The sequence below is a fragment of the Protomyctophum bolini genome, assembly GCF_963924005.1.
Source record: "Protomyctophum bolini genome assembly, chromosome: 7".
Classification (NCBI taxonomy): Eukaryota; Metazoa; Chordata; class Actinopteri; order Myctophiformes; family Myctophidae; genus Protomyctophum; species Protomyctophum bolini.
The window spans coordinates 5,335,334-5,348,335 of NC_137868.1; the positions used below are offsets into that span (position 1 = coordinate 5,335,334).

At 43.6% G+C, this 13,002-nt stretch overlaps 1 protein-coding gene across 1 annotated transcript in view; it reads left to right on the forward strand.

Annotated features, from left to right (window-relative positions):
* Positions 1-12,723, forward strand: part of kcnn3 (potassium intermediate/small conductance calcium-activated channel, subfamily N, member 3) — a gene marked incomplete at both ends in the record, with an annotated part of 167,423 nt that extends 154,700 nt beyond the window's left edge. Inside the window, 2 exon segments of the mRNA XM_080767326.1 lie at positions 11,645-11,906; positions 12,482-12,723. Of these exon segments, the coding sequence (XP_080623452.1) occupies positions 11,645-11,906; positions 12,482-12,723 (504 nt within the window).
* Between the last annotated feature and the right edge of the window lie 279 nt (positions 12,724-13,002).

Genomic DNA, 13,002 nt, shown 5'->3' on the forward strand with positions numbered 1-13,002 from the left:
AGAGCTTCTATTTTGAAGGAATCCCGGCACTGATTGTGCACATTATTTTAAACTTTCGCTTTTTTTTACTATTTTAAACAAGATCTTGTATTATAGCTCCTATACAAGAACTATGTGCAAACTAAACTTTTTAGCGTTTCGGTTTAGCAACCGCGTTGTTGTTGTTGTTGCATCAATAAAGCGTGAGACTATCTCAGAGGAGACGGAGCATGCTTCCCTGCATGCCAGCCAGCCCGCCAGCCAGCCAGCCAGCCAGCCAGCCAGCCAGCCAGCCAGCCAGCCAGCCAGCCCGCCAGCCAGCCAGCCAGCCAGCCAGCCAGCCAGCCCGCCAGCCCGCCAGCCAGCCAGCCAGCCAGCCAGCCAGCCAGCCAGCCAGCCAGCCAGCCAGCCAGCCCGCCAGCCCGCCAGCCAGCCAGCCAGCCAGCCAGCCAGCCAGCCAGCCACTGATCCATCCCACAATGATGCTCTGTTGTGTGTGTTGACACTGTGCTGTTCTGGCAGCAACCTGTTCTGTTCTGGGGACACGGACAGACAGACGCCGCAAACAGGAGGACAGGACTTGGAAGTCTCCGGGAACACGTGTAGATTAAAGGGATTAACCCATTCTGAACGGGAACGCGTTTTGGTGTTAGCATCATGTTATGCTTTATAGCTATTGAAAAATAGCAGATCTACAAGCTCATAGCGCGCCACCGAGTGGCGCGCTATGAGCTTGTAGGTCTGCTATTTTTGAAAAATCGAAGAACGACTGACATTTTTAGAATCTGATCTCAGGTCAGAATGGGTTCATCAGACCAGTGTGTGTCCAGTGGAAACCTCGTATGAATCTGATCTCAGGTCAGAATGGGTTAAGTGAAAGGATTCGGGGTGCAGACGAACCACTCAGAGCAGACGAACCGTACAGAGAACACAAAGGGACGAAGCTTTAAGAAATAGTTCAGGAAAGAAATGACTTGCTTGCACACGCACGCACGCACGCACGCACGCATCCCCGGCGTTGTCGAAGAACGAAGAACGCGCGTGCGCTCGTGTGTGCGTGCGTGTGCGTGTGCGTGTGCGTGTGCGTGCGTGCGTGCGTGCGTGCTTGATGAAAGCAGAGAACATTACCTCAGCTTTCCACTGTTTCCAGGCTGACCTGCCTGTTGCCGTGGTTTTGTGTCTCCTAGCAACCAGGACGAGTGTTAAAGGCAGAGAGAGAGAGGGAGAGAGTTGATGTTTCGCTTCCTGTGTGGGTGTTTGGGTGAGAGTGTGTGTGTGTGTGTGTGTGTGTGTGTGTGTGTGTGTGTGTGTGTGTGTGTGTGTGTGTGTGTGTGTGTGTGTGTGTGTGTGAGACTGTGTGTGTGTGCGTGTGTATGTGCGCGTGCGTGCGTGGTTGATTGCTTGTAGATCAGCACATTTTTGGCTTTAGGCTTAGGGTTAAGAAATGAAAAAGTGTGTGCGTGTAAAAAGCGTGTGACTATCTGAAAGGGAGCGGAGAGAGAGAGACAGAGAGCGAGAGAGACAGAGAACGAGAGACAGAGAGAACGAGAGAGAGAGACAGAGAGAACGAGAGAGATGGAGATAGTTATAAGGTCTGCAGGGTCCTGTCTTGCGTTCCATAATATACATGTTTTCAATATTTCCATCTCAATTGGCCACTTGTGAGTTCACCATGGTTACAGAGGCCAATCACAGCGCAGCGGGGACTCTCTCCCCCCCCCCTCCCTCCTGTCTCTCCTCTCAATGTGGTAAAACACCCACGTAAGAGGGTTTCCTTCCCTGTCCTCCCTCAGGCTTTCTCCCTCCCTCTCTAACTCTAACTCTCTCTCTCTCTATCTCTATCTCTCTCTCTCTCTCTCTCTCTCTCTCTCTCTGTGCGTGTGCGTGTGTGTGTGCGTGTGCGTGTGTCAGATCATCAATCACACAAATGACCGTGCAGGCCTATAATAGACGGTAAATGCGGCTTCGTGTAATAAAACATTTATAATTCCATAACGACGCCATTAGCACGTAGCAGATGTTTGTTATACTGTAGGGTATAATATGCGCCGTTGACTTGGACATCCATCAGTTCATCACCAGTCATCCTAACGACTTGTTATTACGTCACATTTCGTCCATGTGATCACATATTGATTGGCCATATTGATTATCCCATTCTGGGCGGGAACCCCATTTGGTGTTTTAAGCATTATGTTATACTTTAGCTATTGAAAAATAGCAGATCTACAAGCTCGTAGCGCGCCACCGAGTGGCGCGCTACGAGCTTGTAGGTCTGCTATTTTATAAAAAATCGTGAAAATGTGGTGCAAATCTTTGAATTGCATATTCAACGTTTTAACTCAAATCTTTGCTTCTGGGCGGTCGCCTGGAACAACATATTTTCAGATGGGGGGTCGGCGGCCAAATACATATATTTTTGGGGGTCCTTGACATGAAATAGTTTGAGAACCACTGACATAGAAACATGGGGTTTTTCAGAAAACTGTCAGGATTTAGAAGACATTTGTAGAATCGTATTTAGACCTAAATGGGTTGTTATTTGTTGCTGTCGGGTCAGAATCCATATTTCAACCTGTAATTCTGTTGTTTCTTCATCATATTTCAACCTGTAATTCTGTTGTTTCTTCATCATATTTCAACCTGTAATTCTGTTGTTTCTTCATCATACATGTACGAGTGGCGCACGCACACGACTATATAGTGAAAACATCAAAGCACACACGTGTGTGGTTGAATGTGGGTCGGCTATTTTCGCTATGTTAAAATATTTAGAAAGTAACAATTAACTCCAGCATGTAGTTACAGTACGTCAAACTCGCTATAAGTGATTTTAAAGTGTTAAATAAACAGTGCTAAATTGCTATGTCATTGCTACATACAGTGTTTGTTCAGTAACAGTGTTAAACAGCTCTATATTGTGACAGTAATCATTGCTATAGACTCAGTGTTTGTTCAGTAACAGTGTTAAACAGCTCTGTATTGTGACAGTAATCATTGCTATAGACTCAGTGTTTGATCAGTAACAGTGTTAAACAGCTCTGTATTGTGACAGTAATCATTGCTATAGACTCAGTGTTTGATCAGTAACAGTGTTAAACAGCTCTGTATTGTGACAGTAATCATTGCTATAGACTCAGTGTTTGTTCAGTAACAGTGTTAAACAGCTCTGTATTGTGATAGTAATCATTGCTATAGACTCAGTGTTTGTTCAGTAACAGTGTTAAACAGCTCTATATTGTGACAGTAATCATTGCTATAGACTCAGTGTTTGTTCAGTAACAGTGTTAAACAGCTCTATATTGTGATAGTAATCATTGCAATAGACTCAGTGTTTGTTCAGTAACAGTGTTAAATAGCTTGATATTGTGACAGTAATCATTGCTATAGACTCAGTGTTTGTTCAGTAACAGTGTTAAATAGCTCTGTATTGTGACAGTAGCCATTGCTGTGGAGTGTTTGTTCAGTAACAGTGTTAAACAGCTCTATATTGTGACAGTAATCATTGCTATAGACTCAGTGTTTGTTCAGTAACAGTGTTAAACAGCTCTGTATTGTGACAGTAATCATTGCTATAGACTCAGTGTTTGTTCAGTAACAGTGTTAAATAGCTCTGTATTGTGATAGTAATCATTGCTATAGACTCAGTGTTTGTTCAGTAACAGTGTTAAACAGCTCTGTATTGTGATAGTAATCATTGCTATAGACTCAGTGTTTGTTCAGTAACAGTGTTAAACAGCTCTATATTGTGACAGTAATCATTGCTATAGACTCAGTGTTTGTTCAGTAACAGTGTTAAACAGCTCTATATTGTGACAGTAATCATTGCTATAGACTCAGTGTTTGTTCAGTAACAGTGTTAAACAGCTCTATATTGTGATAGTAATCATTGCAATAGACTCAGTGTTTGTTCAGTAACAGTGTTAAATAGCTTGATATTGTGACAGTAATCATTGCTATAGACTCAGTGTTTGTTCAGTAACAGTGTTAAATAGCTCTGTATTGTGACAGTAGCCATTGCTGTGGAGTGTTTGTTCAGTAACAGTGTTAAACAGCTCTATATTGTGACAGTAATCATTGCTATAGACTCAGTGTTTGTTCAGTAACAGTGTTAAACAGCTCTATATTGTGACAGTAATCATTGCTATAGACTCAGTGTTTGTTCAGTAACAGTGTTAAACAGCTCTATATTGTGATAGTAATCATTGCAATAGACTCAGTGTTTGTTCAGTAACAGTGTTAAATAGCTTGATATTGTGACAGTAATCATTGCTATAGACTCAGTGTTTGTTCAGTAACAGTGTTAAACAGCTCTATATTGTGACAGTAATCATTGCTATAGACTCAGTGTTTGTTCAGTAACAGTGTTAAACAGCTCTATATTGTGACAGTAATCATTGCTATAGACTCAGTGTTTGTTCAGTAACAGTGTTAAACAGCTCTATATTGTGACAGTAATCATTGCTATAGACTCAGTGTTTGTTCAGTAACAGTGTTAAACAGCTCTGTATTGTGACAGTAATCATTGCTATAGACTCAGTGTTTGTTCAGTAACAGTGTTAAATAGCTCTGTATTGTGACAGTAATCATTGCTATAGACTCAGTGTGTGTTCAGTAACAGTGTTAAACAGCTCTATATTGTGACAGTAATCATTGCTATAGACTCAGTGTGTGTTCAGTAACAGTGTTAAACAGCTCTGTATTGTGACAGTAATCATTGCTATAGACTCAGTGTTTGTTCAGTAACAGTGTTAAACAGCTCTGTATTGTGACAGTAGCCATTGCTGTGGAGTGTTTGATCAGTAACAGTGTTAAACAGCTCGGTATTGTGACAGTAGCCATTGCTGTGGAGTGTTTGATAACAGTGTTAAATAGCTTGATATTGTGACAGTAGCCATTGCTGTGGAGTGTCTGTTAGTAGCAGGGGATCTCCCCTGTCTAGTCAACAACAGAACATGCATTATTCAGTGCAGGATGCCAATTTAGTCCAATCAGTGGGAGAGGAGTGTAGAGAGAAGTGTTGCAGCAGCATGGAGCGCAGCATAGAGTCAACAGAGGAGGTTGAAAAGAAGATCAAAGCTGGCAATATACATTATATATATATATATATATATATATATATATATACAAGATACAAAGCAAAGAGGAATCTCACATTCTGATGGGTCTTTACTTTTCCTGGTTGACTTAAAGTCTTGCTATATATACTGTTGATGGCTGCGAGGTGTTGGCTCGTCAGTGTTTCCATGTTCCTGGCTGGTTACACAGCTGGTGGGGATTTGCCGACGGGCTGCCGAGCGGATCTGTCCGACATGCTGCCTTGGTCAGTTATCTTTGTTCTAAGTGGACATGTTGCCTTGGTCAGTTCTCTTGTTCTAAGTGGACATGCTGCCTTGGTCAGTTATCTTGTTCTAAGTGGACATGCTGCCGTGGTCAGTTCTCTTGTTCTAAGTGGACATGCTGCCTTGGTCAGTTATCTTTGTTCTAAGTGGACATGCTGCCTTGGTCAGTTATCTTGTTCTAAGTGGACATGCTGCCTTGGTCAGTTATCTTTGTTCTAAGTGGACATGCTGCCTTGGGTCAGTTATCTTGTTCTAAGTGGACATGCAGCCTTGGGTCAGTTATCTTGTTCTAAGTGGACATGTTGCCATGGTCAGTTATCTTTGTTCTAAGTGGACATGCTGCCTTGGTCAGTTATCTTTGTTCTAAGTGGACATGCTGCCTTGGTCAGTTATCTTGTTCTAAGTGGACATGCTGCCTTGGTCAGTTATCTTGTTCTAAGTGGACATGCAGCCTTGGTCAGTTATCTTGTTCTAAGTGGACATGATGTCTTGGTCAGTTATCTTGTTCTAAGTGGACGTGTTGCCTTGGTCAGTTATCTTTGTTCTAAGTGGACATCCTGCCTTGGTCAGTTATCTTGTTCTAAGTGGACATGCTGCCTTGGTCAGTTATCTTGTTCTAAGTGGACATGCAGCCTCTGTCAGTTATCTTGTTCTAAGTGGACATGCTGCCTTGGTCAGTTATCTTGTTCTAAGTGGACATGCAGCCTTGGGTCAGTTATCTTTGTTCTAAGTGGACATCATGCTGCCTTGGTCAGTTATCTTGTTCTAAGTGGACATGCTGCCTTGGTCAGTTATCTTGTTCTAAGTGGACATGTTGCCTTGGTCAGTTATCTTTGTTCTAAGTGGACATGCTGCCTTGGGTCAGTTATCTTGTTCTAAGTGGACATGCTGCCTTGGTCAGTTATCTTTGTTCTAAGTGGACATGCTGCCTTGGTCAGTTCTCTTGTTCTAAGTGGACATGCTGCCTTGGTCAGTTATCTTTGTTCTAAGTGGACATGCTGCCTTGGTCAGTTATCTTTGTTCTAAGTGGACATGCTGCCTTGGTCAGTTCTCTTGTTCTAAGTGGACATGCTGCCTTGGTCAGTTATCTTTGTTCTAAGTGGACATGCTGCCTTGGTCAGTTATCTTGTTCTAAGTGGACATGCAGCCTCTGTCAGTTATCTTGTTCTAAGTGGACATGCAGCCTCTGTCAGTTATCTTGTTCTAAGTGGACATGCAGCCTTGGTCAGTTATCTTGTTCTAAGTGGACATGCTGCCTTGGGTCAGTTATCTTGTTCTAAGTGGACATGCAGCCTTGGGTCAGTTATCTTGTTCTAAGTGGACATGCAGCCTTGGGTCAGTTATCTTGTTCTAAGTGGACATGCTGCCTTGGGTCAGTTCTCTTGTTCTAAGTGGACATGCTGCCTTGGTCAGTTATCTTGTTCTAAGTGGACATGCTGCCTTGGTCAGTTATCTTGTTCTAAGTGGACATGCTGCCTTGGTCAGTTATCTTGTTCTAAGTGGACATGCTGCCTTGGTCAGTTATCTTGTTCTAAGTGGACATGCTGCCTTGGGTCAGTTCTCTTGTTCTAAGTGGACATGCTGCCTTGGTCAGTTATCTTGTTCTAAGTGGACATGCTGCCTTGGTCAGTTATCTTGTTCTAAGTGGACATGCTGCCTTGGTCAGTTATCTTGTTCTAAGTGGACATGCAGCCTCTGTCAGTTATCTTGTTCTAAGTGGACATGCAGCCTCTGTCAGTTATCTTGTTCTAAGTGGACATGCAGCCTTGGTCAGTTATCTTGTTCTAAGTGGACATGCTGCCTTGGGTCAGTTATCTTGTTCTAAGTGGACATGCAGCCTTGGGTCAGTTATCTTGTTCTAAGTGGACATGCAGCCTTGGGTCAGTTATCTTGTTCTAAGTGGACATGCTGCCTTGGGTCAGTTCTCTTGTTCTAAGTGGACATGCTGCCTTGGTCAGTTATCTTGTTCTAAGTGGACATGCTGCCTTGGTCAGTTATCTTGTTCTAAGTGGACATGCTGCCTTGGTCAGTTATCTTGTTCTAAGTGGACATGCTGCCTTGGTCAGTTATCTTGTTCTAAGTGGACATGCTGCCTTGGTCAGTTATCTTGTTCTAAGTGGACATGCTGCCTTGGTCAGTTATCTTGTTCTAAGTGGACATGCTGCCTTGGTCAGTTATCTTGTTCTAAGTGGACATGCTGCCTTGGTCAGTTATCTTGTTCTAAGTGGACATGTTGCCTTGGTCAGTTATCTTGTTCTAAGTGGACATGCTGCCTTGGTCAGTTATCTTGTTCTAAGTGGACATGCTGCCTTGGTCAGTTATCTTGTTCTAAGTGGACATGCAGCCTTGGTCAGTTATCTTGTTCTAAGTGTACATGCTGCCTTGGTCAGTTATCTTGTTCTAAGTGGACATGCTGCCTTGGTCAGTTATCTTTGTTCTAAGTGGACATCCTGCCTTGGTCAGTTATCTTGTTCTAAGTGGACATGTTGCCTTGGGTCAGTTATCTTGTTCTAAGTGGACATGCTGCCTTGGTCAGTTCTCTTGTTCTAAGTGGACATGTTGCCTTGGTCAGTTATCTTGTTCTAAGTGGACATGCTGCCTTGGTCAGTTATCTTGTTCTAAGTGGACATGCTGCCTTGGTCAGTTATCTTGTTCTAAGTGGACATGTTGCCTTGGGTCAGTTCTCTTGTTCTAAGTGGACATGCAGCCTTGGGTCAGTTATCTTGTTCTAAGTGGACATGCTGCCTTGGTCAGTTCTCTTGTTCTAAGTGGACATGCAGCCTTGGGTCAGTTATCTTGTTCTAAGTGGACATCCTGCCTTGGTCAGTTCTTATTTCAGAGATTCAAATCTTTTTTTCAGAGATTAATGGCAGTATCCTGGTTCCATATAGGCCAGGGGTTCTCAAAGTTGGGGACCCCCAAAAATGCTTTGGCCATGTCTCACGACCCCCGCCCCCCTCCCCCACCACCAATACAAATTTACCTTACAATTTAGGCATTTAGCAGACGCTCTTAATCCAGAGCGATTTACATTAAGCAAGAACAAAAAAAGCATGGGAATACATCACATAAAAAGCATTTATCAATAAATATTTGAGTAAATTCATCATAAATAAATTACTGAAACCAGATATAATCATTAAAGTTTATGCAGTACCATGTAGACTCTAAATTTCCATTTCCCAGCCATTCAGTTGCAACCCAAGGTTTCTGTAGTGAACAGTGAACCCAGCCCTCTGTGTCGCTGAACTGTCCATGGTGCTGAAACGGACATTTCTCACGCTCTCATTCACTCTTTCAATGTTTGTATGAAGTAAGCCCGATTGCACAGCAGCCATATTGGAAATAAATTGGACCCCTTCCTTACTATATAAGGTGTGTGTATAGTAATAACACACACATGCACAGTGACACACACACTCACACACATGCATGCACTCATGCATGTGTGGTAAGCTCACATTGCATCCATCTTCAGTGTCCCAGAGAATTGATTTTAAAATGTTGTTACTTGTCTATAAATCTGTTTGTGGCTTTGGGCCCAGCTACATCTCAGACATGCTGAAGCCATATGAACCCTCCAGAACCCTTAGGTCATCTGAGGCTGGCCTACTGATAATTCACCCGATAGTTGGAACAAAACATGGTGAAGCAGCATTTCACTATTATGCACCACAAACCTGGAACAACCTTCCAGGTTTACATTAGGAAATCCCCAAACATAGCCGTTTTTAAGTCAAATTTAAAAACGTATTTATTTCACATTGCCTATCCCAGTGATGTATAATAACACCTATAGGTCTTGCATGGACTTTAAATTAGCTGTGTTTTCTATTTATATTAAAGGTGGGAGTATTTGTTGTAATTTATATGCTCCTATATCGTATTTTAATTGAATCTATTATAATCTGTATTCATTTTAAAGTGCACTGTTGCACTCTGTATTTGTTTTTATTATGTAAAGCACTTTGAATTGCCTTGTGTATGAAAGGTGCTATATAAATAAAATTGCCTTGCCATTTTAAGAACCAACTTAACTACAGGATATCTAACAAGCTCACAGACACTCATTACAATTTAACTACAGGATATCTAACAAGCTCACAGACACTCATTACATCTTAACTACAGGATATCTAACAAGCTCACAGACACTCATTACATCTTAACTACAGGCTATCTAACAAGCTCACAGACACTCATCACATCTTAACTACAGGCTATCTAACAAGCTCACAGACACTCATTACATCTTAACTACAGGCTATCTAACAAGCTCACAGACACTCATCACATCTTAACTACAGGCTATCTAACAAGCTCACAGACACTCATTACATCTTAACTACAGGCTATCTAACAAGCTCACAGACACTCATTACAACTTAACTACAGGATATCTAACAAGCTCACAGACACTCATTACAACTTAACTACAGGCTATCTAACAAGCTCACAGACACTCATTACATCTTAACTACAGGATATCTAACAAGCTCACAGACACTCATTACATCTTAACTACAGGATATCTAACAAGCTCACAGACACTCATTACAACTTAACTACAGGATATCTAACAAGCTCACAGACACTCATTACAACTTAACTACAGGCTATCTAACAAGCTCACAGACACTCATTACATCTTAACTACAGGATATCTAACAAGCTCACAGACACTCATTACATCTTAACTACAGGCTATCTAACAAGCTCACAGACACTCATCACATCTTAACTACAGGATATCTAACAAGCTCACAGACACTCATTACATCTTAACTACAGGCTATCTAACAAGCTCACAGACACTCATTACAACTTAACTACAGGATATCTAACAAGCTCACAGACACTCATCACATCTTAACTACAGGCTATCTAACAAGCTCACAGACACTCATCACATCTTAACTACAGGCTATCTAACAAGCTCACAGACACTCATCACATCTTAACTACAGGATATCTAACAAGCTCACAGACACTCATTACACCTTAACTACAGGATATCTAACAAGCTCACAGACACTCATTACATCTTGCCACTCCACAAATGAACAGAGAACAAGGGAAGGCTGCTTTCATCCTTTATGCCCCAGACAAATGTAACAAACTCTCTGGAACTGGATCAAATTGTCTCTATAGAGACAGTTAGGGGAGACTACTTGAGGATGGTAAACGGTGCATTTATATAGCGCCTTCCCTTTATCCAAGGCGCTTCACACACACATACATGACATTCATACACCGATTGCGGCCGAAGCCATGCAAGGTACCAACCAGCACATCGGGAGCAAAACTTTTGAGGTATCTGTATGGCTGGCTCAGGGAAGAGGACGCCCCTGCCTTGCATAGTCCCGTGGGAGGCAAATCACAATGATTGGGGCATGGGATACAAGCTAAGGCTTGATCACCCTTTAGCTGGCCACCTTTGATGAGGGTGTATATAGTGTTGGAAGGCCGAAACACCCGCTGATTCAAAGGCACACTACTGAGGATGTGTCCCGAAATTGACATCATACCCTATAGTTAAGAAATACTAATGCCATTCTTAACATCAAGGCAAATCTCATGTGAGCCCACACCATCTATTGGCACAGTGGACAGTCTTAACATCACATCCTGTGTTTTATGATTCTGATTCTTCCAAAGAATTAGCGTTATCAAAAAAATAAAAACTAATAAAACTATACTTAACTATATTTTAACTATACTTAAAACACTCGTGTGAAGTGAGGGGTGCTCTTATCATCATTATACAAATAATCACATTCCATGCTATACAAACACAAACACGGCTCATACACAGAAACACACAAAGCTGTGCATATAGGAGGGGCTAGCGCCCCTCAAAAAAGAAAAAAATAAAGAAAATAAGTAGAACTCGACCAAAATTAGAAATCCCAAACTATATATATATTTTTATATTTTTTTTATCCCACGATTTTGTAACCCATTTTTCACCCCTGTGTCAATTATCTAATGTGATCCTGGGCTCTACACACCCTCCGCCAACCTGGGGAGAGCAACGGACTTAACTCATGCTTCCTTCATGCCTGAGTGTCCAAGTTGCTCCTTTACAACCTGACAGGGGGGAGTTTCCCTGGTTGGACGTAGCGTGTGGAAGGAACATGTTATTCCAACCAGTTCCTTTCCCCTCCATCAGGCGCCCCGGCTGGCCAGGGGGAGGCAGTTTATAGAGACCAGGATTATTGCATGTTTTTTGTGAGGGTACCTACCCTATAGGGGACACGGGGAGAACATGCAAACTCCACACTCCAAACTATACTAACCTTGGTCCATTCTCCGTCCTCCAGATGCAGAGTGTGATGTACGAGCTGATGTCGGAGCTGAACGACCGCAGCGAGGACCTGGAGAGGCAGATGCTGTCTCTGGAGCAGCGCGTGGAGCAGCTCACCGCCGGCTTCACGGCGCTGCCGCACCACCTGTCCGCCACGCTGAGCACGCAGCACGCCGCCCTGGTGCTCCTGCTCCGCCAGAGGGACCCTGGCTGCCGCGAGAGGGACACGAGCGGCTGCCACGGAGCCAGCAGCGCGCTGGTGCCCCTCTCCACGGCCAGTACGTTCTTTTTTACTTTTGGGGCGAGAACCCCTTTTGGTGTTGGCATCATGTCATGCTTTAGCTATTGAAAAATAGCAGATCTACAAGCTCGTAGCGCGCCACCGAGTGGCGCGCTACGAGCTTGTAGGTCTGCTATTTTTTGAAAAATCGAAGAACGACTGACATAGAAACACGGCTTTTTCAGAAAACTGTTATTTTCAAACAGACATTTTTAGAAGCTGATCTCAGAATGGGTTAAACCCAGTCAGGCCTGACGTTGAAATTTAAAAAAAAAAAGTCTTCTAAATCCTGAAATTTTTATTCTGAAATACCTATGTTTCTGTGGTTCTCAAAATATTTCTTGTCAAGGACCCCCAGAATTATCTGTATTTGGCCGCCGACACCCATCTGAAAATATGTTGTCTGAATATGTTGTCTGTTGGCTGACCTCGCCAGCCTAGAAGCAAAGATATGAGTTGAAAACGTTGGCTCTGAAAGAATATATATTCAAAGATGTTGTGTTGTGTTTTCTCCCCAACTACATTCGTATGCATCCTCATGTAAAAGTAATGTCTCTGTCCACCGCTGTCCAGTGTCCACAGCTCCACTGCCGGGCCCTGCACCCCAGGGGAGCGTGGCGTTCCCCGGGCCCCCCACAGCCCAGGGAGCCACCACCACCACCACACAGGGGCCCCCGGCCGTGGCCCCCACAGCCCAGGGAGCCACCACCACCACCACACAGGGGCCCCCGGCCGTGGCCCTGGAGTCCCCTCACAGCCTCAGCCCCGAGGCAGCCAGCCCGCAGGACACCATGTCCAGTCCCAACAGCTGCTGAACACCTAGACCAGGACGTCGACTGGCGAGGCCCGGGAGGGGGAGGGAGAGAGAGAGAGAGAGAGAGACAGAGAGAGAGAGAGAGAGAGAGAGAGAGAGAGAGACGCGAAGGTCACAGGCGTGGGAAGAACTCTGAGCTCCAACTAGGAAACCAAATGAGCCGTTAGCGCTTAAGCTAACACTGGCGTGCTTCTACAGAACAACCCAGGGGATAAGGATGAGAGAGAGAGAGAGAGAGAGAGAGAGAGAGAGAGACACAGGGCAAACAGATGAAAGGAGG